Genomic DNA, 24,288 nt, shown 5'->3' with positions numbered 1-24,288 from the left:
GGGGGTGGGCCGGTGCCACAGTGCTACTTCAGCTTCAATGGGTGGTGGACGTCTGTATGGCGATGTGGCCAGCTATTGTGATCCAGGTGTCCGTTCCTGTGGGATTTGATGTATAAAAATGTTTAGCAGTTCATAAAAATGCCAGTAAACTATATAACGCAATGCGTTACAGGACGTCATTTTGAAAAGCGGCGGGCTTCAGGTTAAACTCGTCAAACTTCACCAACACAGTAGTAGTTTACTATACAGTAGCAAACACTTTTGCAAACGCTAGCGTTTGCTTTAAAGCCAGTGTTTGGCCGAATACCACCCTCGCGCCAAGTATCCCCGGCTTCAGTAACACTTTCAAGCAAGTTGTGGATGAACAATAATATATGCGTATTGTAGCTATTGGAAAATACGTCAAACTTGTGTTTTGTATGGAAATACAATCTATTATTTTTCTTGTCTCAGTCATAATTGTAGTGGAGATCGACGGGTCCAATTGACGTATATTCCAGTACAGACATACAGTACTTGCAGGTCAATTTTTTTAGGTTATAATTCGTCGAGGCATCACAAATGCATGTTTTACTATCGCAGTATGCAGTGGCTCTCTTTCGAGCCTTTACGACGAGCTGTGTCTCCATACTACACTAGCAATGGACACATGCATGAATGCAATACAGTGTTTTGCCTCAATAGCGCAGCCATCACATCTAATAACCTCGCAGACTATATATAATCACCCTGTTTTTCACGAACAGCAAGATTCAGCCAATCACGCCATCGACAGTATGGTTCCGCCAATCAAATTACCACAACCGAGGACATAGGGGAAAACGTCAAAACAAAAAGCGTCACACTCATGTCATTGCGCGCCAAGATCACCTTGGTCGGTCGGAGCGACCGGAGCGACTCGCTCCTCATTCTTTAATTGAGAGTGTGCGAATGAGGCTTGGTAGTCGAGTGAGTAGTTGGAAGGAAATCCGAAAGTGAGCTCGATTTAGGTTAGTGTGTTTGCCAGCTAGCAGTCCTTACTGTATGCAATGTTCCCTAGTAGGTGAGGCTTGTAGATGTGGTCCAAACGATCTCGGCTGCGGTCCAAACGAAGTTGCCAGTCGTAAGACTGATCCGCCTAGTCACGGCTGCGGCTCAAAACGGTTGACTCAACGCATGCAAATCATAAGCACCCAAAATGAAGTTGTCGTCCAATCACATTCCAGTATCAGAGATAGTCCAGCCAATCAGGTTGCGAGATCTTCCCATCTTCAACCACAGACCCCGGTGGCACGTGCCAGCACGCGTAGGCCGTCTGCCTCGCGGTAGGGATCCAGTCGATCAGACAGCGAAGTGCAACCTCAACACCCCCACTCAATTCTATGTCTCGAGCTTGGGTCCAACGTTGCTACACACATCAAGTAGCAGAGCGTCTTCGACGATAGACCCTTCGTCATGAAGTCAGCGAGTTGGTTCTTGGTCTCCACATACTCCAGCGCGACTTCGTTGCTCACCACCTTCTCGCGAATGAAGTGGTAGCGTATGTCGATGTGCTTCGTGCGAGCTTGGTATCCAACATTCTTCGTCAGTGCCGTCGCGCCTTGGTTGTCTTCGTAGATCACCGTAGTCCCCACTTGTTCAGTGCCAATGTCCTTCAATAGACGGCGCATCCAGACGCACTCCTTCACGCATTCGCTCAGCGCCATATACTCGGTCTCTGTAGAACTTAACGCGACAGTCTTCTGATACGTCGAACGCCACACCACAGGAGCACCGCACATCATTAACATCGTCCCGCTTACGGAACGACGGTCGTCGCGGCTGCCGGCCCAGTCCGCATCTGAGTAGGCGACGATCTCGGTTCCACATAACCCATCGTACGTGATGCCCACGTCCTTGGTCTTCAGTAGGTAGCGCACTACCTTGATTCCGGCGTCCCAGTGCTTCTGGCCAGGGTTCTCCAGGAAACGACTCAACTTGGCAACCACGACCGAAATGTCAGGTCGTGTTCCACATGCCAGGTACATCAGGCTGCCCACCAGCGATCGGTAGGGCTTCGACTTCATCTTGGTCTTCTCTTCTTCCGCCTGCGGTTCGTCGGCCTTGGTCAGATGAACTCCAGCTTCCATAGGCGATGTGCACGGCTTCGCGTTCTCTTGCCCAAACTTCTTGATGATCGACTCGGTGTAAGCTTGTTGAGAGATCCTCAGTGTCTTGCGATCCATGTTGTAGTCGATCTCAATTCCAAGAATGAAACGTGCGCGCCCGAGGTCTTTGATTCGAAACTTCTCCGCGATTCCAGCCTTCACCGATGTAATCACCGCATTGTCCCGCGATGCGATCAGCATGTCGTCCACGTAGAGACACACAATGCAGTGGTCGTCTCCATCCCCTCTTGTGTACACACACGGGTCGGCGTCAGCAGGCCTGAATCCCATCACCTTGAGGTGCGCGTCAATCGTTTCGTTCCATACTCGTGACGCCTGCTTGAGTCTGTACAGACTTTGCAGCAACATACAAACGACATCCTCTTCACCATCTTCTTCGGCAAGTGTCAAGAGGTCTCGGAGTCCCTCTGGCAAGTCCATGTAGATCTCTTCTTCTAGCTTGCCGTACAGGAACGCGGTGCCGACATCGCATTGCTCGATGTCGTATCCATCTGCGACGCACTTTGCCAACTTGGCACGAATCGAGTTCAGGTAGGCCACCGGCGCGTACGTCTCTTCATAGTCCACGCCGTGACGTTGCGAGTAACCCTTGGCTACGAGACGGGCCTTGTGACGAATGACTTGTCCCTTCTCGTTGCGTTTCAATGCGAATACCCAACGACAGCCGATCGGTCGTTGGTTAGCTGGTCTCGGCACCAGCTTCCACATTTTGTTAACCACGAGCATCTCCAACTCGCTCTGCATAGCCCTCTTCCATTCCACTTGGTCCGCACTCGCCATAGCTTCTTCATATGACGTCGGGACCTCTTCCGTTGCAGCCATTGCTTGGCCACCTTCAATTGCATGTTGGTCCTCGTTAACCTGAACTCTGCCTTGAATCATCTTCTGGCGCTTCGTGCCAGTAGTCGACGGTGCCACGACTTGCTTCTTGCGAGCGCCTGCCTCTTCAGGATCCGTTGTCTCGTCAATGTGGCGAGCACGCGATCGGGTAATCATATGATGTGTCGATCCTTATGGCACGATCGCATCGTTTACGCCCATGTCACGTTGAAGTGGGATAACGTCCCCAACTTCAGAATCCATTGGCACGACTTGTCCTGACTCGTCCGGTTGATACCCACCATGGCTGGGCTGCTCCACCTTGACTTCATAGTCATCCAGCCCCATTTTCTCCACCATGTCATCCAGACTTGTTGTTTCCACGAACTTCACTGTGCGCACGATTTGCACCTTTCCCGTCGCCACGTTGAGTACTCGGTATCCCTTGACACCATCCTCGTAGCCAACGAATCGACACTTGAAGGCCTTAGCATCCAACTTGCGGCGCTTCTCGTCGGGAATGTGCGCGTAGCCAACTGAACCAAATACTTTCATGTTCTTGAGCTGCGGCTTGGTTCTATGCACAATTTCGTAGGGCGTCTTGACGTTCACCGAGTTGGGGAGCCGGTTGATGATCCACGCAGCCGTGTTTACGGCTTCGGCCCACCACTTTTTCTCAATGGCTTCGTGGTAGAGCATACAGCGCGCCATCTCCACCAAACTTCGGTTCATGCGCTCAGCCAGTCCATTTTGCTGAGGCGTGTATGGCACCGTCTTTTCATGCTTGATGCCACTGCGGTCGAAGTAGGCCTTGAACTGCTTGCCCGTGTACTCGCCACCATTGTCAGAACGTAGGCGCTTGATCGCCTTGCCTGTTGCGTTCTCCATTGCTGCCTTGAAGACCTTGAACTTCGACAGCACTTCCGATTTGGCCTTCATGAAGTAGATGGTCACGTGACGTGAGTAGTCATCAATGAAGGTTACCACATACGTGCAGCCACCGGGTGTCTTGGTCTGCATCGGACCCATGACGTCCGTGTGCACCAGATCCAGTACGCCTGCACTATTGACGAGCTTCTCCGGGTGGCGCGGATAGTCGTCCGCTCTCATCTTGCCCATGCAGCAGCCTGCGCAGACGGTACCACTTGTGACACCATCCGAAACGCAAGGCACTCCGTCTGCCATGGTCAACAGCTGTTCGTAACGTTTGAACGGGATGTGGCCGAGACGGGCGTGCACAACGGCCCATGGCTCCTTACGAGATGCCGTCGCCGCACGACACACCTCGCCCCCCACTGTCTTCAACTTGTAGACGTTTCCAAAACGCTTGGCCTCCATTACGGTAGCATCGCCATAGCGAAAGACACACTTGTCCTTGCTGAACTGCGCGACGACGTCCTTCTCGGCCAGCTTCGCAACCGAGATGAGGCTTCCATCAACTTCAGGGATGTATAGCACATCCGACAGCGTGACAGACGTTCCGTCCATCAGCTTCATTCCGACGGTGCCCTTTGCAACTGCGTCGATTTTCGTGCCATCCGCGATCGTGATGCGGACTGGCGTCTTCAGCTCCTTCATGGACACGAACTTGTCCCGGACGCTGGTCATGTGCGAGCTGGCACCGGAGTCCACGAGCCACTCCGACTTGTCCATCGCACCCGTTGCCGTAAACGCGAAGTCGGACGCAGCTTGCGCGACTTGCCCACGTTCGTTGTCGACCTTCTTCTTGCGGCACTCGAATTCCTTGTGGCCAGTCTTCTTGCAGTAGAAGCACTTGCCGTTGAACCGATGCTTGAAATTCTCCTTCTTCTTCGTAGCAAACGCCTTCTCTTGAGCCGATGACGATTCATCCGAGGCTTCAACACCAGCGAGCGCTTGGATTGCGTACGAGAGCGTCATGTTCGGCGTGTTCTCGAGCACGGTACTGATCATCCGGTACTCATCGGTCAAACTGCCGAGCAGCAGCACGAGTTGGCGGGTCTCGTCGAGAGGCTCACCAATCGTCTCCATTTGGAGCACGATTTCCTTGAATCGGTCCACGTGCGTCGTGAACCGCGTACCGGGCTCCATCTTGAAGTTATGCAGCTTCTTGGTGACGAGGAGTCGGTTCTTGAGCGTGCTCCGGTTGAACTGCTCCTGGAGCATGGTCCATGCATCCATCGCAGTCATCGCACCACGGATGTAGACTTGGAATGTGAGGCTGACGTCGCCAGCGATCACTCCAAGGGCTTTCAGATCGTCGGTCTTCCATGCATCCGTGGTGCGGTTGCTCACCGGGTCGAACTCTGCCTTGATGATGTGGGGCAGCAGTCCCTTGCGCGAGAGCTTCATCCGCATGTTGAACTCCCAGTGGAAGTAGTTATCTTCCACGAGCTTGACGGTGTCCGCATAGCTTGGGCTCATAACCAATTGAGAGTGTGCGAATGAGGCTTGGTAGTCGAGTGAGTAGTTGGAAGGAAATCCGAAAGTGAGCTCGATTTAGGTTAGTGTGTTTGCCAGCTAGCAGTCCTTACTGTATGCAATGTTCCCTAGTAGGTGAGGCTTGTAGATGTGGTCCAAACGATCTCGGCTGCGGTCCAAACGAAGTTGCCAGTCGTAAGACTGATCCGCCTAGTCACGGCTGCGGCTCAAAACGGTTGACTCAACACATGCAAATCATAAGCACCCAAATTGAAGTTGTCGTCCAATCACATTCCAGTATCAGAGATAGTCCAGCCAATCAGGTTGCGAGATCTTCCCATCTTCAATCACAGACCCCGGTGGCACGTGCCAGCACGCGCAGGCCGTCTGCCTCGCGGTAGGGATCCAGTCGATCAGACAGCGAAGTGCAACCTCAACATCTTTCACTAGCCAAGCCTAACCAAGTCTACAAGCATCGAGTCTGCAATGCCGTCTCTTCCGAAGCCTTTCCAGAAGCGCCAACGCCTCACGGCTGCAGCGCCTGAAGTTGAGCGCTTGCGCGGCATCATTGCGACCTACTCCCACTCGTAGTCGACTAGTAAAACCTCTGTCACCCCATTTACTTGAGAAATTGTATACAAAGTACGACTGCGCTATTGAGGCAAAACACTGTATATGGATAAACCATGATTTCACCAGTGTTTTGTCTGTGTAACAAAATGCAGGCGACCTATGCGCCCTTCGGGGACGTGTAATCCACCTGTGTATTTTCACGACAGAGTAGATGAAAAACATAAGGTACGTGCGACTGCGATATGAAAGAGACAACCGTACGATGTCCGCGGTTCGCAAGCTATTTACTGTACACGTAAGTACAGTCGTGGACCTCTAATTCGACACCAGTATAAACGCATCATTTCAGATAATCAACAAATAAAATCCCAAGCAATTATCAAATGTGATCTCGAATATGACCCGCCCTGTCGAATTAGAGGTCCACGACTGTACTTACGTGTACAGTAGATAGCTTGCGAACCGCGGACATCGTACGGTTGTCTCTTTCATATCGCAGTCGCACGTACCTTATGTTTTTCATCTACTCTGTCGTGAAAATACACAGGTGGATTACACGTCCCCGAAGGGCGCATAGGTCGCCTGCATTTTGTTACACAGACAAAACACTGGTGAAATCATGGTTTATCCATATACAGTGTTTTGCCTCAATAGCGCAGTCGTACTTTGTATACAATTTCTCAAGTAAATGGGGTGACAGAGGTTTTACTAGTCGACTACGATTGGGAGTAGGTCGCAATGATGCCGCGCAAGCGCTCAACTTCAGGCGCTGCAGCCGTGAGGCGTTGGCGCTTCTGGAAAGGCTTCGGAAGAGACGGCATTGCAGACTCGATGCTTGTAGACTTGGTTAGGCTTGGCTAGTGAAAGAATGAGGAGCGAGTCGCTCCGGTCGCTCCGACCGACCAAGGTGATCTTGGCGCGCAATGACATGAGTGTGACGCTTTTTGTTTTGACGTTTTCCCCTATGTCCTCGGTTGTGGTAATTTGATTGGCGGAACCATACTGTCGATGGCGTGATTGGCTGAATCTTGCTGTTCGTGAAAAACAGGGTGATTATATATAGTCTGCGAGGTTATTAGATGTGATGGCTGCGCTATTGAGGCAAAACACTGTATTGCATTCATGCATGTGTCCATTGCTAGTGTAGTATGGAGACACAGCTCGTCGTAAAGGCTCGAAAGAGAGCCACTGCATACTGCGATAGTAAAACATGCATTTGTGATGCCTCGACGAATTATAACCTAAAAAAAATTGACCTGCAAGTACTGTATGTCTGTACTGGAATATACGTCAATTGGACCCGTCGATCTCCACTACAATTATGACTGAGACAAGAAAAATAATAGATTGTATTTCCATACAAAACACAAGTTTGACGTATTTTCCAATAGCTACAATACGCATATATTATTGTTCATCCACAACTTGCTTGAAAGTGTTACTGAAGCCGGGGATACTTGGCGCGAGGGTGGTATTCGGCCAAACACTGGCTTTAAAGCAAACGCTAGCGTTTGCAAAAGTGTTTGCTACTGTATAGTAAACTACTACTGTGTTGGTGAAGTTTGACGAGTTTAACCTGAAGCCCGCCGCTTTTCAAAATGACGTCCTGTAACGCATTGCGTTATATACTTTACTGGCTTCGTAATTTTAATTTATTACTGTGCACGTAATTTATAATTACTTGGTAATTTACGGTACGTATTACGGAACGGCTTACGGGACGGCTTCTGTTTACGGGGCGGCCCGTCAACCAACAATTGAGAGGTGAGCAGCTGGTCTAGAGTACAAGAGAGTACGGGCTTTAGGTTGCAATATCACTTTTCATTGTGCCCATTTCAAAACCGAGCTTCCACTAATTTACACAGCGTTTCATCACCGTAAAACTTCGTAAACGTCCCAATCATCGTCGTTTGCTTTTCAGAGTTCTTAGTGTTATACCGACCCAAGTAGCCGACCCAGGAAACCAAGGCCGGATTGGTGAGAACCTTGTCCACATCTTCGTCGAGCTTCAGCAGCTTGAACAAGTCGTCGCTGGTTGATCCCTTTCGCACCCACTCCTGGCCCATGGCAGTCTCCAGCTTCATGGAAACCCACCGCATACGCCTGACTCGGGGCTTCGCCCCAGCAAGGAAAATCGCCGCGAGACCATCGTCACCGTAGCGGGCTGTCAATGTCGCGATCATCACCGAGTTGGCGTCGTTCTTGTTTGCCATTACCACGTAGTTGTACCACGAATTCAGCTGCGGAGTCTGGAACAGGTCATAACCGGCTTTGTCGAGCTGCAGTATGTTGAAGACTTCCTCCGAGGTCTTCCCAGCGGCCTTCCAGTTCTGCCTCTGCTGAAACGCCAGCATGGCCGCCGTCCTCTTTTGGCTCGGGTCATTCAGCGCGTACTCGATCTTCCTTGCCAGAGCCAAGTCGCCGCAGGACCCGGAGAATAACCCAGCCAACGACACCGTCTTGTCGGGGTTCTTCTTATTGAGAAGAGCGATGTACGTGTTCAACGTCTTGAGCTTTAGGTAGCTAAACAGCGTATCCGCTTGAAAATGTCGTCCGCTGACCTTTTCTTCCAGAGCCAATACGGTGTTTGTGATCTTGGACCCCAGCGATTTCACCCATCTCATGAACAAGGCAACACTGAGGGGGGGGGGATGGCTCGCTATTCAGAGTCGTCATTTCGGAGGAGTCTCAACACAGCAGGATCTTGGTATTCAGCTCTGAAAAAGTTGATTCAGGCTTCCTCGCGATAGCGTCACCATTTATCAGCAGGACTGTGGCGACGAGTAGCAGAAGTACGACAGACAAGGAGCGCATGGTTGGCACTAGACTCGGCTAGAAATTCAGCTCCGAGCGATTAAGAGTGTATTGCAAAGTGGGCAAGAACTAGGTAGTCTGCGGTGCGAGACTCGCAGACAATGCTTCGGGACGGAAAGCGTCAAACACATGTGGAACTGTTGGTATTGTGCGCCGCGAGTGTAGACAGGGCTGATGGTATTGTGTACCGCCAGTGTAGACAGGACGGACCCAGCGAAGACTCGTCCGGAGATGACTCCGCGGTGAACGAGTTGACGGTGGGCACGGCACGTGCCTAGCAATGATGTGGTTGGATAGACCGAAGACTGGCACTGAGTCCTCGGTAGGGTAAACAACATGATGAGAGGCATCAAGGAGCACAAGGGGAACAACAGGAAGAGGAGGACAGTAACGTAGATTTAGGCTTAACGATAAATCTCACTTCGGCATTTGCCCTCTTCCACACAAGCACCAAAACCAACAGGTTAACAGCCGCACAAGCTCAAGCCCACGACGACGGACATGATTACGTCCAGCAAGAAGGCCGAAGTCATCCTGGGAAGCGCTACTTCCACTGGGAGTTCGCTATGCGGATGACGCTGGCGAGGAAGGGGCTGCTGGCGCACGTGCAAGTGGTGAAGGACCCGAATGAGGTCACCGAGGCCTGGTTGCTGAACGACATGAAGGCGCTCGGACTCATCGCCCAAGGGATGGCGGTGGAGCACCACACGAAGATTCGGTCGGCCACCTCGGCCATTCAAGCGTGGAATACTCTGGGAGAGTTCTACAACCGGACAACGATGTATAACCGCGTGGCGATGACTCGTCGTCTCCATGAGTTCAAGATGGAGGAAGGCTCGACGATGGCGAAGCATCTGGACAAGTTCGACGAGCTCATCGTGGGCCTGCAAACGCTGGGCGAGTCGCTGGACGATGGCCGACAACTCGTTATTTTGCTGAGCAGTCTGCCTGCTGAATACGAGTTGATCTCATCGATCGTCGAGAACTCCAAGGACGTGACGCTCATCGAGGTCAAGGAGAAGTTGCTCAAGGAGTACGAGCGACAAGAGAAAAAGGAGTCTTCGGAGCGTGCGCTGAAGGCTACCTCGTTCGGAGGTAAGGGTAAGAACCAAAGGTTCAATAAGGTCGGCAAGGGGTTCGACCGGAAGAGCAATGGCGGACGACAGCTCGGCAGGTTCAAGGGCAAGTGCTTCAACTGCGACAAATTCGGTCACATGAAGCGGGACTGCCCGGAGCAAGGTAATGGTGTCACCAGCGAAGACTCAGTCTTCGCTGTTGGTGAGGATCGGTCAGCAGGGTGGCTGATCGATAGCGGTGCGACGGCGCACATGACGCCACACCGCGACGATTTGTTCGAGTACGCGGACATGTCGGTGGACATGTTTGTGACTATCGCGGATGGAAAGAAGATTCGCGTGGCTGGGACGGGGTCAGTAGGCTTGACGGGCATCGACGGCAAGCGGATCCGAATGGTAGAGGTACTCCACATACCCGGCCTCGACCGACGACTGCTCTCGGTTGGAAAGTTGGCTGAGCGCGGCATGAGCGTGGAGTTCCAGCGCAAGTCGTGTGTCATTTGGGATAAGTCGACGGCGATCGCTTCAGGGAAGAAGATCGGCAAGGCGTACGTGCTGGAATGCCAGCAGGACACGGCGTACTACACGGAGTACTCGGGGGTCGAAAGCGGATGGGATCTTTGGCACGCTCGCATGGGACATCTCAACGACGACTCATTGGCGAAGACTCGGCAAGCCACGGTTGGGCTGCCGATGACTCAGAAAACGGTTAAGACCCTATGCGGCGGATGCATGAAGGGCAAGCAGACGGTCGCGCACTTCCCGTCGCGATCGTTAACGAAAACGACACGTCCGCTAGAACTCGTTCATACGGACGTGATGGGCCCCATGAAGACGAAGTCTAAGGGCGGGGCCAGGTACGTGCTCACCTTCGTGGACGACTACTCGCGGCACGTCGTGGTGTACTTCGTGACTAAGAAGAGCGAGGTCGCGATCAAGTTCAAGCTGTTCATGAAGCTGTACCAGAATCAGTGGGGAGAGCGCATCAAGTGCCTGCGCTCGGACAATGGCAGCGAGTTCGTCAACAAGTCGATGGACGAGATCCGCCGGCAGAACGGGATCATGCACCAGAAGACCGTCCCGTATAGCCCTCAGCAGAATGAAGTGGCAGAGCGGATGAATCGTACGATCATGGAGAAGGCTCGGAGCATGCTGCATTACAAGGGTGTGACCACGTTGTGGTGGGCAGAGGCAGTCAGCACAGCAGTGTACTTAACCAACCGGTCGACCAACAGTATGCACCCAACGAAGACTCCGTACGAGTTGTCGTTCAAGGCGAAACCTCGGTTGGACCACTTACGTGTGTCTGGATCGATCGGGTATGCACACATTGACAAGGCAAAACGCACGAAGTTGGAAGCAAAGAGCTTCAAGTGCATGTTCCTAGGGTACGCCGAAGACTCGAAGGGTTACCGAGTGTACGACTTGGAGTCAAACAAGGTGAAGGTGACCAGATTGGTGAAACTCGACGAACGAGAAGTAAATGGCATCTACGACACGGCATCCACCGAAGACTCGGTGACCATCCAAGTGACGAAGGATGGAGAAGATTCTGCATTACCGGAGCCTGCGCGGCAACCTACGACTGATAACCCATTGGAGTCAGTGGGAGACACCGCCGAAGACTCGGAGATGCGAGAGGCGGAGTTGAACGAGTCATCGGTACAGGATCTGACGAACTTCCAACGGGTGGGGAATCCAGCGATGACTGAGGAAACGGTGTTCCACCCAGAACCGGAACGAATCCGGCGCGTACGTGAATCTGCGATTCTTGGAGATGGATTAGCAGGCGCCGAAGACTCGAGGATGCACAGCAGCGAAGACTCGGACAACGACGATCACTTCTGGCCTCCATCGCCTAAGCGACCGAGGTATGACGAGGATAACCTACTTGCAGAAGCTGTGTTGGCTTACGCTGCAGACGTCGGTGAGGCGGACGACGCGCCAAGCACGTATCAACAGGCGATGCGTAGCAACGAGTATTCGGAGTGGATCAAGGCGATGAACGCGGAGCTAAAAGCACACGCCGACAATGGGTCCTGGACGATGGTGCAGAGGTCTGCGAATGCTCGGCCGATCGGATGTCGATGGGTGTTCGCGAAGAAGCGCAACGAGCACGGCCAAGTAATCAGGTACAAGGCTCGCCTGGTGGCGAAAGGGTTCAAGCAGAAGTTTGGCGTAGACTTCTTCGAGACATACTCGCCAGTGGCCAACATGTACTCAATCCGAGTTGTGTTGTCGGTGGTGGTGGCGAAGGCGTACGTGGCCGAGCAGTTGGATGCGGACACTGCGTTCCTCAACAGCGGACTCACGGAGCGAGTGTACATGGAGGTGCCCATTGGCGTCGCGAACGCGAGGAACATGATGTGCAGACTCGAGAAGGCGATCTACGGTCTGAAGCAAGCAGCGTATGCTTGGCACAAGACTATCCACCGAGTCTTCGTGGACATCGGATTTCGGAGTTGCGGTGCCGACCAGTGCGTCTACGTCAAGGGCAAGGATGACAAGTACGTGTACATCTGCCTGTACGTAGACGACATGAACATTGCGGCCAAGGCGATTGCCGAGATCCAGGAGTCAAGGTGGCGCTCAAGAACTCGTTCAACATGAAGGAGTTGGGCGAGGCCAAGTTCATCCTTGGTATGGAGATCAGCCACGACTACATGACCAAGACGCTCATGATAAAGCAGACGCGTTACATTGACGACGTGGTGAAGAGGTTCAACCAGCAGGACGCCAAGGTGGTGGTGAACCCGTGCGAGTCGGGCCTGAAGCTGACGAAGACTCAGTCACCGACGACTCACGCCGAACATCAGACAATGCAGGTAAAGCCATACCGAGCACTCATTGGATGTCTGTTGTACATTACAACGTGCACTCGCCCGGATGTGGCATACATAGTCACACAGTTGTCAAGATTCTTGGAAAATCCTGGGCAACAGCATTGGAAGGCTGCGGTCCGAGTGCTCCGGTACCTAAATAGCACCGAGACGTCGGCATCGTCTACAACGGCAACGAGGAGAAGATCGTGGTCGAGGCGTACACGGACGCGGACTGGGGCAGCAATCTGGACGACCGCCGCTCGGTGTCCGGAACGATGGTGATGATCAGCGGGGCGCCGGTGGTCTTCAAGTCGAAGTACCAGCGCACGGTGGCGCTAAGCTCGACGGAGGCTGAGTACATGGCACTCGGACTGTGCACCCAGGAAGTGCTGTGTGCCCGAGCCATGCTGAAGGACCTGGGCCACGAGCAAGTGGGAGCTACGCGAGTGTGGGAGGATAACCAAGGAGCCATCGCGTTGGCAAGTAACGCAGGCTACAACGCTCGAACCAAGCATGTGGACATCAAGCACCACTTCGTCCGTGAGAACGTGGCGCGGGGAGTCATCGCGGTCGACTACGTGCCGACGAAGGATCAGCTCGCCGACATGTTAACGAAGGCTGTGGGAACCAAGCGCCTGCAGTACCTGCTCGAGGCGAGTCGAGTCATCGCCAACGCTACTCAACACTAGCGGCGAGTGGGAGTGTTGGTATTGTGCGCCGCGAGTGTAGACAGGGCTGATGGTATTGTGTACCGCCAGTGTAGACAGGACGGACCCAGCGAAGACTCACCCGGAGATGACTCCGCGGTGAACGAGTTGACGGTGGGCACGGCACGTGCCTAGCAATGATGTGGTTGGATAGACCGAAGACTGGCACTGAGTCCTCGGTAGGGTAAACAACATGATGAGAGGCATCAAGGAGCACAAGGGGAACAACAGGAAGAGGAGGACAGTAACGTAGATTTAGGCTTAACGATAAATCTCACTTCGGCATTTGCCCTCTTCCACACAAGCACCAAAACCAACAGGAACTGGTCAAGGTGATAAAATCGCCCAGATCATTTCTTTTGTGTGGTGGTGGTGGGGTACGTTGTTGTCACTTAACGGTTCGGCTAACGACATGTTATGACCTTGTCGATGGTCGTCTCGGCTTCTAGCTATGGCTCAAGAACTCCGTTTACTGCGGAGCCAAATCTAAGGTTTGGGATCGGACATGTGAGAGGAAGGAATAACAGAATTAGAACAGCGGAGGACAGGGTGAAGGTGCCAAAGGAAGAGGAAGGATGCCGGGAGATGCTTGTGTATTAGCCAGAGTGAGGACTTGTGGTCCTGGTGGGGGAGATAAATAAGTGGTCGACACTGTACGAGAAAGCTCTGTGAAGGCGTCCCATGTTCTCCTGCAGAGCATCAGCACGTTGGAGATGCTCAACTTTAACAATCTCAAGACGGATGCAAGAACGCGATGGTGACTTGCACCTCCCTGCTCTTCAAGACTAAGGTGTGTACAGATGATCCTGAGCCGATTCTGCGTGATCCCGTATTTCGTAGTCGCCAACAAAAAGATCTGGTCATTGTATGGTTAACAAAAGCTGGAAATTACGGTTAAGGGCATCTCCACTGGGGGTGCGTAAAACTAAACTCAAAATGAAAGCTGACAATACTGCGAACGTGCGAAAGCCGGGGTAGCGCTGCAGCGGTGGTCGGACAGGCAAGGATCGGGCACGCGTGGGCTTACAGTCCGGGGTAGTTAGAGCACAGAGGGTCTAGGTAAGATCAGGAGAGGGGCTAAGTGAATAGAAAAACAGTACTATTAGACTTCATTCTTAGCGGGAAATGATTGACTGACAAGCAATTGCAGGCGTCGGCCTTGTCAACACACGCTCATGAAAATGACCCCTCCTCCATTCTACTCACCGGAACGCCCTACCATCCGTCCGTCCTTGTCGCGACACCTCCTCCATCCTAGTCCGGAGAAGCATCGTAGAACGCCCTGACACCCGTCCCCAACGCCACCATGCGGGGTTACACGCACAAGTGGCTCCAAGCCACTTGTGATTCAAACAGACAAGATGTCTGCTATAAGTTGTGGATACTCCTCACCAGAGTCGTGTCGCCTGGATTCATGACGAGAGGATGACAAATGTTACGATAGATCTGTCAATGCGTGTCTATAGCAGAAAAAGATACCAAAAGACCTCTGCTATCTCTTGTTGGGAGTGTACATGCAAAAAGAGGTGAGGAGTCGTTTGATTGGCGGATTCTCTTTCTGCGACCTATTTTTTTTTACTGCGACCCGCCCCTAAGTTACACTAATGGCTACATTGAAGTGGGCCACCACAACGAGTGGCCGATCGAAACCGTGACTATTGCTGGTATTTTCCTCATATGGCATACGCTTTGGGCACCATCACCCATGCAGTTAAGGTTGGACTGGACTGGCGACTGCTGCTATTCGAAACCTACGGACCAGTGCTGCTGCTGATTTGGAGGATGTACACCACTACTTTGTTCCGCACTGCGTGTCACCTTCGTAAAGGCATATACTTTCATGAAACGAAAGCTCAGCAACAACGTTGGTCGCCATTTTTGACAATCATGGACTATTTTTCTACCAACCAACAATCGGGAGAATAGAACATCGGTGGAACTGCTTCGCTGCTTCAACAATTGGCGTTTAATAAATCCACTGCGGTGGTTTTATTTTACATTCTCGGCTTTGGATTCCACGAATGCAATTTGCAATGCTTAGTTGATTATCGACAGCCGGTTAATCAACGTACTTTACCTCCTTTCCTTGTCGAGTATAATGCTGATGATAATGTTCTAGCCCGACGAGTTAGGAACGGGATATTAAATGAAGATGTGATCCTAACTCTTTCGATGGGTACACGTATGCCTACACAGCGATTATAGTATTTCCATAACACTAGTCGCCACCCGGCTGCAGGGACCACTGAAATTGTTATTGCTGTAATTTTCTTGAGCGGGGCCGTCTATTCAGCGACAAATAATTGAGAGTGTGCGAATGAGGCTTGGTAGTCGAGTGAGTAGTTGGAAGGAAATCCGAAAGTGAGCTCGATTTAGGTTAGTGTCTTTACCAGCTAGCAGTCCCTACTGTATGCAATGTTCCCTAGTAGGTGAGGCTTGTAGATGTGGTCCAAACGATCTCGGCTGCGGTCCAAACGAAGTTGCCAGTCGTAAGACTGATCCGCCTAGTCACGGCTGCGGCTCAAAACGGTTGACTCAACACATGCAAATCATAAGCACCCAAAATGAAGTTGTCGTCCAATCACATTCCAGTATCAGAGATAGTCCAGCCAATCAGGTTGCGAGATCTTCCCATCCTCAACCACAGACCCCGGTGGCACGTGCCAGCACGCGTAGGCCGTCTGCCTCGCGGTAGGGATCCAGTCGATCAGACAGCGAAGTGCAACCTCAACACCCCCACTCAATTCGATGTCTCGAGCTTGGGTCCAACGTTGCTACACACATCAAGTAGCAGAGCGTCTTCGACGATAGACCCTTCGTCATGAAGTCAGCGAGCTGGTTCTTGGTCTCCACATACTCCAGCGCGACTTCGTTGCTCACCACCTTCTCGCGAATGAAATGGTAGCGTACGTCGATGTGCTTCGTGCGAGCTTGGTATCCAACATTCTTCGCCAATGCCATCGCGCCTTGGTTGTCTTCATAGATCACCGTAGCCCCCACTTGTTCAGTGCCAATGTCCTTCAATAGACGGCGCATCCAGACGCACTCCTTCACGCATTCGCTCAGCGCCATATACTCGGTCTCTGTAGAACTTAACCCGACAGTCTTCTGATACGTCGAACGCCACACCACAGGAGCACCGCACATCATCAACATCATCCCGCTTACGGAACGACGGTCGTCGCGGCTGCCGGCCCAGTCCGCATCCGAGTAGGCGACGATCTCGGTTCCACGTAACCCATCGTACGTGATGCCCACGTCCTTGGTCTTCAGTAGATAGCGCACTACCTTGATTCCGGCGTCCCAGTGCTTCTGGCCAGGGTTCTCCGAGAAACGGCTGAACTTGGCAACCGCGACCGAAATGTCAGGTCGTGTTCCACATGCCAGGTACATCAGGCTGCTCGGTAGGGCTTCGACTTCATCTTGGTCTTCTCTTCTTCCGCCTGCGGTTCGTCGGCCTTGGTCAGATGAACTCCAGCTTCCATAGGCGATGTGCACGGCTTCGCGTTCTCTTGCCCAAACTTCTTGATGATCGACTCGGTGTAAGCTTGTTGAGAGATCCTCAGTGTCTTGCGATCCATGTTGTAGTCGATCTCAATTCCAAGAATGAAACGTGCGCGCCCGAGGTCTTTGATTCGAAACTTCTCCGCGATTCCAGCCTTCACCGATGTAATCACCGCATTATCCCGCGATGCGATCAGCATGTCGTCCACGTAGAGACACACACTGCAGTGGTCGCCTCCATCCCCTCTTGTGTACACACACGGGTCGGCATCATCAGGTTTGAATCACATCACTTTGAGGTGCGCATCGATCGTTTCGTTCCATACTCGTGACGCCTGCTTGAGTCTGTACAGACTTTGCAGCAACATACAAACGACATCCTCTTCACCATCTTCTTGGGCAAGTGTCAAGAGGTCTCGGAGTCACTCTGGCAAGTCCATGTAGATCTCTTCTTCTAGCTTGCCGTACAGGAACGCGGTGCCGACATCGCATTGCTCGATGTCGTATCCATCTGCGACGCACTTTGCCAACTTGGCACGAATCGAGTTCAGGTAGGCCACCGGCGCGTACGTCTCTTCATAGTCCACTCCGTGACGTTGCGAGTAACCCTTGGCTACGAGACGGGCCTTGTGACGAATGACTTGTCCCTTCTCGTTGCGTTTCAATGCGAATACCCAACGACAGCCGATCGGTCGTTGGTTAGCTGGTCTCGGCACCAGCTTCCACATTTTGTTAACCACGAGCATCTCCAACTCGCTCTGCATAGCCCTCTTCCATTCCACTTGGTCCGCACTCGCCATAGCTTCTTCATATGACGTCGGGACCTCTTCCGTTGCAGCCATTGCTTGGCCACCTTCAATTGCATGTTGGTCCTCGTTAACCTGAACTCTGTCTTGAATCATCTTCTGGCGCTTCGTGCCAGTAGTCGAGGGCGCCACGACTTGCTTCTTGCGAGCGCCTGCCTCTTCAAGATCCGTTGTCTCGTCAATGCGGCGAGCACGTGATTGGGTAATCATATGATGTGTCGATCCGAATGGCACGATCGCATCGTTTATGCCCATGTCACGTTGAAGTGGGATAACGTCCCCAACTTCAGAATCCATTGGCACGACTTGTTCTGAGTCGTCCGGTTGATACCCACCATGGCTGGGCTGCTCCACCTTGACTTCATCGTCATCCAGCCCCATTTCCTCCGCCATGTCATCCAGACTTGTAGTTTCCACGAACTTCACTGTGCGCACGATTTGCACCTTTCCCGTCGCCACGTTGAGAACTCGGTATCCCTTGACACCATCCTCGTAGCCCACGAAACGACACTTGAAGGCCTTGGCATCAAACTTGCGGCGCTTCTCGTCGGGAATGTGCGCGTAGCCGACTGAACCAAATACCTTCATGTTCTTGAGCTGCGGCTTGGTTCCATGCACAATTTCGTAGGGCGTCTTGACGTTCACCGAGTTGGGGAGCCGGTTGATGATCCACCCAGCCGTGTTTACGGCTTCGGCCCACCACTTTTTCTCGATGGCTTCGTGGTGGAGAATACAGCGCGCCATCTCCACCAAACTTCGGTTCATGCGCTCAGCCAGTCCATTCTGCTGAGGCGTGTATGGCACCGTCTTTTCATGCTTGATGCCACTGCGGTCGAGGTAGGCCTTGAACTGCTTGCCCGTGTACTCGCCGCCATTGTCAGAACGTAGGCGCTTAATCGTCTTGCCTGTTGCGTTCTCCATTGCTGCCTTGAAGACCTTGAACTTCAACAGCGCTTCCGATTTGGCCTTCATGAAGTAGATGGTCACGTGACGTGAGTAGTCATCAATGAAGGTTACCACATACGTGCAGCCACCGGGTGTCTTGGTCTGCATCGGACCCATGACGTCCGTGTGCACCAGATCCAGTACGCCTGCACTATCGACGAGCTTCTCCGGGTGTCGCGGATAGTCGTCCGCTCTCATCTTGCCCATGCAGCAGCCTGCGCAGACGGCACCACTTGTGACACCATCCGAAACGCAAGGCACTCCGTCTGCCGTGGTCAACAGCTGTTCGTAACGTTTGAACGGGATGTGGCCGAGACGGGCGTGCACAACGGCCCATGGCTCCTTACGAGATGCCGTCGCCGCACGACACACCTCGCCCCCCACTGTCTTCAACTTGTAGACGTTTCCAAAACGCTTGGCCTCCATGACGGTAGCATCGCCATAGCGAAAGACACATTTGTCGTTGCTGAACTCCGTGACGACGTTCTTCTCGGCCAGCTTCGCAACCGAGATGAGGCTTCCATCAACTTCAGGGATGTATAGCACATCCGACAGCGCAACAGACGTTCCGTCCATCAGCTTCATTCCGACGGTGCCCTTTGCAACTGCGTCGATCTTCGTGCAATCCGCGATCGTGACGCGGACTGGCGTCTTCAGCTCCTTCATGGACACGAACTTGTCCCGGACGCTGGTCATGTGTGAGCTGGCACCGGAGTCCACGAGCCACTCCGACTTGTCCATCACACCCGTTGCCGTAAACGCGAAGTCGGACGCAGCTTGCGCGACTTGCCCACGTTCGTTATCGACCTTCTTCTTGCGGCACTCGAATTCCTTGTGGCCAGTCTTCTTGCAGTAGAAGCACTTGCCGTTGAACCGATGCTTGAAATTCTCCTTCTTCTTCGTAGCAAACGCCTTCTCTTGAGCCGATGACGATTCATCCGAGGCTTCAACGCCAGCGAGCGCTTGGATCGCGTACGAGAGCGTCATGTTCGGCGTGTTCTCGAGCACGGTACTGATCATCCGGTACTCATCGGTCAAACTGCCGAGCAGCAGCACGAGTTGGCGGGTCTCGTCGAGAGGCTCACCAATCGTCTCCATTTGGAGCACGATTTCCTTGAATCGGTCCACGTGCATCGTGAACCGCGTACCGGGCCCCATCTTGAAGTTATGCAGCTTCTTGGTGACGAGGAGTCGGTTCTTGAGCGTGCTCCGGTTGAACTGCTCCTGGAGCATGGTCCATGCATCCATCGCAGTCATCGCACCACGGATGTAGACTTGGAATGTGAGGCAGACGTCGCCAGCGATCACCCCAAGGGCTTTCAGATCGTCGGTCTTCCATGCATCCGTGGTGCGGTTGCTCACTGGGTCGAACTCTGCCTTGATGATGTGGGGCAGCAGTCCCTTGCGCGAGAGCTTCATCCGCATGTTGAACTCCCAGTGGAAGTAGTTATCTTCCACGAGCTTGACGGTGTCCGCATAGCTTGGGCTCATAACCAATTGAGAGTGTGCGAATGAGGCTTGGTAGTCGAGTGAGTAGTTGGAAGGAAATCCGAAAGTGAGCTCGATTTAGGTTAGTGTCTTTACCAGCTAGCAGTCCCTACTGTATGCAATGTTCCCTAGTAGGTGAGGCTTGTAGATGTGGTCCAAACGATCTCGGCTGCGGTCCAAACGAAGTTGCCAGTCGTAAAACTGATCCGCCTAGTCACGGCTGCGGCTCAAAACGGTTGACTCAACACATGCAAATCATAAGCACCCAAAATGAAGTTGTCGTCCAATCACATTCCAGTATCAGAGATAGTCCAGCCAATCAGGTTGCGAGATCTTCCCATCTTCAACCACAGACCCCGGTGGCACGTGCTAGCACGCGCAGGCCGACTGCCTCGCGGTAGGGATCCAGTCGATCAGACAGCGAAGTGCAACCTCAACAGGTCAACCTACAGCCTGTAAGGCTCGAGGTGCTCTTCGAAAACCTGTCGTTCGCGGTGCAGGTGCCGACTGTCGCTGGCAGCACCGGCACGGTCTAATGCCACTGGTAAAAAGTGCCGATGACCGCAAAGCAAGCGCTGCTCCCGATGAGCGGCATCATCAATCCGGACCGCGTTATATAAGTAGCACCTAGCGTGAGCGAATGACGATGGGTGGGGGCCCGGTGTCGTGGTGGAATCGGGCGGCTGATTTCCTTGCTTATGCTTCAACGCTAAAATACAAAAATGTTTTCCGCGTACTCAAGTTGAACTATATTAATAAAATCGATAGCGATTAGTCTTATAGTATTCAACTGCCCTGCCAAGTCGGGGTAGCGCCACCTCGCTCCCTTATCACTTTTGCTCACGGGAGCTTTTCTTGCTTTGAAGCCGTGCTCCGTGTTTTCTTGTTTTCATCTGGACCCGCTTGCTGCTTCCCTGTGACCCGCGCTCTTTTCTTGGGTGTCGGACGATCCCGATCGGTGACGTTTCCTTCGGTTCCCTGGCTGGTCGCGGCTAGGGGCTGGTCGGTGGTGCTGTCGTCGTCTCCATCAGAGTTTAAATCGATTTTGGTGACGAGTTCGACACGAGCGGCGTTTCCTTGAGCCATTTGATCCGGAGCTGGGCTGTCCGGATACAGCTTTAGACCAGTCACACGCGAGATGAACACTTCAGCGCCACCGGGAATGTCGGTGCTGTACTTGGCCTCGAGATCACGCTTCTTAGCGCTGTTTGCCCACACAGTCAAACGAAACAATCGTTCCACCTTCTTCTCAAATGGCAATCCGGGAAACGCTGCCTTTGGGGCTGGTGCTAAGTTTGCGTCCTCAGCGGTACCCAGCCACAGCGTCCAGCCATCGTGGAATTGCTCTCGGAGAACGATGAACATGTCAAGGGCGATGGATGCTGGTGGAGGCCCAGGGGCTCAGAGCGCCGCTACAACGTCGGCTGATGTATCGTAGGTGCAGAGGCGACTGCGCGTTTCTTCGATATCGCGGTCAACGCACGCTTGTAGGGCTTCGGCAAGACTTATGCTTTCGATGGGGACAAACAAAAAGTGGCAACGTAGTGATTATCCATTTTGGTGACGAGCCGTTCATACTGTCTTCTCCACATGCACACCAACAGCGACTAATGCATCTACAATATATATATATATATATATATAATGCTTTGCAATGCGTTTGTCATTTTCACCTAGTGTTTTGCCCGAGTTGTAATATCTGGCGCCCGATATAAAAACAGATGGTCATTAAATCCTCCAAGTTATAATCGCCAGCCTCGATATCGATCTCGATTTACGCTATCTGTGGTCGAATTGCCGATCCAAAAACGCAATTCGGGCCGATTTAATTTAAATCGCGATGTCTGTGTACGGATTATAATACCGCGCTTTTTATATATATATATATATATGATATGCAATTGGACACTTAAATCTGGACACTTGACGAGTGGGCGGCAGATCGCGCTGCTGATCTGTCGAAGCACCGCAGTTTCCGAAAACCTTCATGGTGCACAAGTGCAGCATGTACTCTCTCGACTACCGTTGGCGAGCCGTTTTTCTTATGCATGTGTATGGAATATGTATGCAGTATGTTAGCGATATATTTGGGCCTAACGTGCGAACACTGCAACGTTGGTACAAGTTTTTTTTTTTTTGACCGATGGTGTGGTTGATGAAGGAGATCGAACTAACCGCACGTCGCGTTGGCCGAACGACGTGGTAACCCGTGTTCGAAAGTACGTGAAAGCCCACCCTACATTTTATTTAGAGGAGATACAGCAGTTCATACGAAACACTTTTCCTAAAGTAAAATGGTAGCGTAGTATCAACATGTGGTCTTACATGGCGGGGAGCTGCTCGCGCCACAGAGAAGCGGAAAGCCCAGTGTTGCAGGAGCCGCTCGTGCACTCACGCTGTCGCTCGCCGAATGCCTTCCGCCACTCGTCGAGCTGGGGCAAGATAAACAAAAATCGAAAGTGAACTGCTCATAAGTTGGAAGTTCACTCGATGACATCGTTAGAATATCAGCTTCGGAGATGCAGGCCCAACGATGCTTTAGCAGCTCCCAGAAGTTGGATACGGAGACCTCCTTGAAGTCTTGCTGGCGGGCGTTCTTAGTGGCTTTCATGAATACCTTCCTGTCTTCGATCACGCCAACTTCAGCATCAAACTCCTGACCTGAGCGGAAGCGAAACATTTGAGCCCGGGCCACTGAGCAGCCTGCATCGGCCACAAACTTGAACGACTTCACGATTCCTTTACGCGGGCCTGATGAGCGCTGGCCAGTCCTGAACGTCACCGAGCCTCGAAGTTGCTTGTCGAATGGCAAATCACCACCACGTGGTGGGCTCATTGTAAGAAGCAGGAGCCGCTAGTGCACTCACAGACGAAGCTAACGAGCTATCAAACACGTTCAACAGATTAGTATTAGACCGGCGAACCACTAGGTTTCAGTATGGTAGCGTAGTATCGACATGCGGTCTTACATGGCGGAGTGCAGCTTGCGCGACAGACAAGCGGAAAGCCCAGCGATACAGGAGCCGCTAGTGCACTCACAGACGAAGCTAACGAGACGTTAAATACGTCCAACAGAGCCGTATCGGAGCAGCAGTGGCCGGTGACGTTACCTCGGTGTCCTGAGAACCAACGATGCGCCCGTTATATTTAGTAGGAAGAGGTGGTGCGACTTACAGGTCGATTTACTACCATGTCGCATGTTTATGTCTTCGAATTATTTTATCTCAGAGATCGATCTAAGCCCTAAATCCGAGCGACAAAATATCTGCAAACCACAATATATATATATATATATATACTAGCCGATCGCCGCCGCTTCGCGGCGGTGTGTGTGTGGTTAGTCATAGGCGGCTACGCTCGCTGTTCCAGCTCGCTCCACTAATTGTCATAGCCCCCTCCGCATCGCTCCGGCGGGTCTACAGTTCGGCGCAATCCGTCACGCTGCTTGGCAAACCTTTCGTCCCAACCCGTTACGCTCGCCGTTACAGATCGCTACACAACTTGGTCTACCGTTCGTCTCAACTCGTAACGCTACTGAACATACCGTTCGTCTCGACCCGTTACGTTCGCTGTGTCAGCTCGCTTCACGACTTGGTCTACAGTTCCTCTCAACCCGTTACGCTCGCTGTGCCGGCTCGCTCCACTACTGAACATACCGTTCGTCCCAACCCATTACGCTCGCCGTTTCAGCTCGCTCCGCTACTGAACATACCGTTCGTTGCAACCCGTTGCCTACTGTTCGACCCAACCCGTTACGCTCGCTGTGCCAGCTCGCTCCACTACTTGACTTCCTGTTGGTCGCAACCCGTTACGTTCGCTGTGTCAGCTCGCTTCACGACTTGGTCTACAGTTCCTCTCAACCCGTTACGCTCGCTGTGCCGGCTCGCTCCACTACTGAACATACCGTTCGTCCCAACCCATTACGCTCGCCGTTTCAGCTCGCTCCGCTACTGAACATACCGTTCGTTGCAACCCGTTGCCTACTGTTCGACCCAACCCGTTACGCTCGCTGTGCCAGCTCGCTCCACTACTTGACTTCCTGTTGGTCGCAACTCGTTACGCTCGCTGTGCCAGCTCGCCCCACTACTTGACTTCCTGTTGGTCGCAACCCGTTACGCTCGCTGTGCCAGTTCGCTCCACTTCTTGACCTACCGTGCGTCCTACCCCGTTACACTCGCTGTGCCACC

The 24,288-nt window shown here is 52.6% G+C and overlaps 2 protein-coding genes across 2 annotated transcripts; both read right to left on the bottom strand.

Moving 5' to 3' along the window:
* Positions 1-7,774: 7,774 nt before the first annotated feature.
* On the bottom strand, positions 7,775-8,563 carry IUM83_13082 (Avirulence protein (Avh); the record flags this gene model as incomplete). The annotated part of the gene is made up of 1 exon (XM_067937740.1): positions 7,775-8,563. One exon carries the CDS (start codon positions 8,561-8,563, stop codon positions 7,775-7,777), a length of 789 nt encoding a protein of 262 aa, XP_067795704.1.
* A 12,378-nt stretch (positions 8,564-20,941) lies between these two features.
* Positions 20,942-23,231, bottom strand: IUM83_13081 (uncharacterized protein; the record flags this gene model as incomplete). The annotated part of the gene is made up of 4 exons (XM_067937739.1): positions 20,942-21,305; positions 22,919-22,984; positions 23,071-23,148; positions 23,212-23,231. The coding sequence occupies 4 exons, from the start codon at positions 23,229-23,231 to the stop codon at positions 20,942-20,944; spliced, it is 528 nt and encodes a 175-aa protein (XP_067795706.1).
* Between the last annotated feature and the right edge of the window lie 1,057 nt (positions 23,232-24,288).

This window comes from Phytophthora cinnamomi (genome assembly GCF_018691715.1).
Source record: "Phytophthora cinnamomi strain GKB4 chromosome Unknown Contig19, whole genome shotgun sequence".
Taxonomy (NCBI): domain Eukaryota; phylum Oomycota; class Peronosporomycetes; order Peronosporales; family Peronosporaceae; genus Phytophthora; species Phytophthora cinnamomi.
The sequence above is the reverse complement of the archived record's forward strand: the minus strand, read 5'-3'. Positions and strand labels throughout refer to the sequence as shown.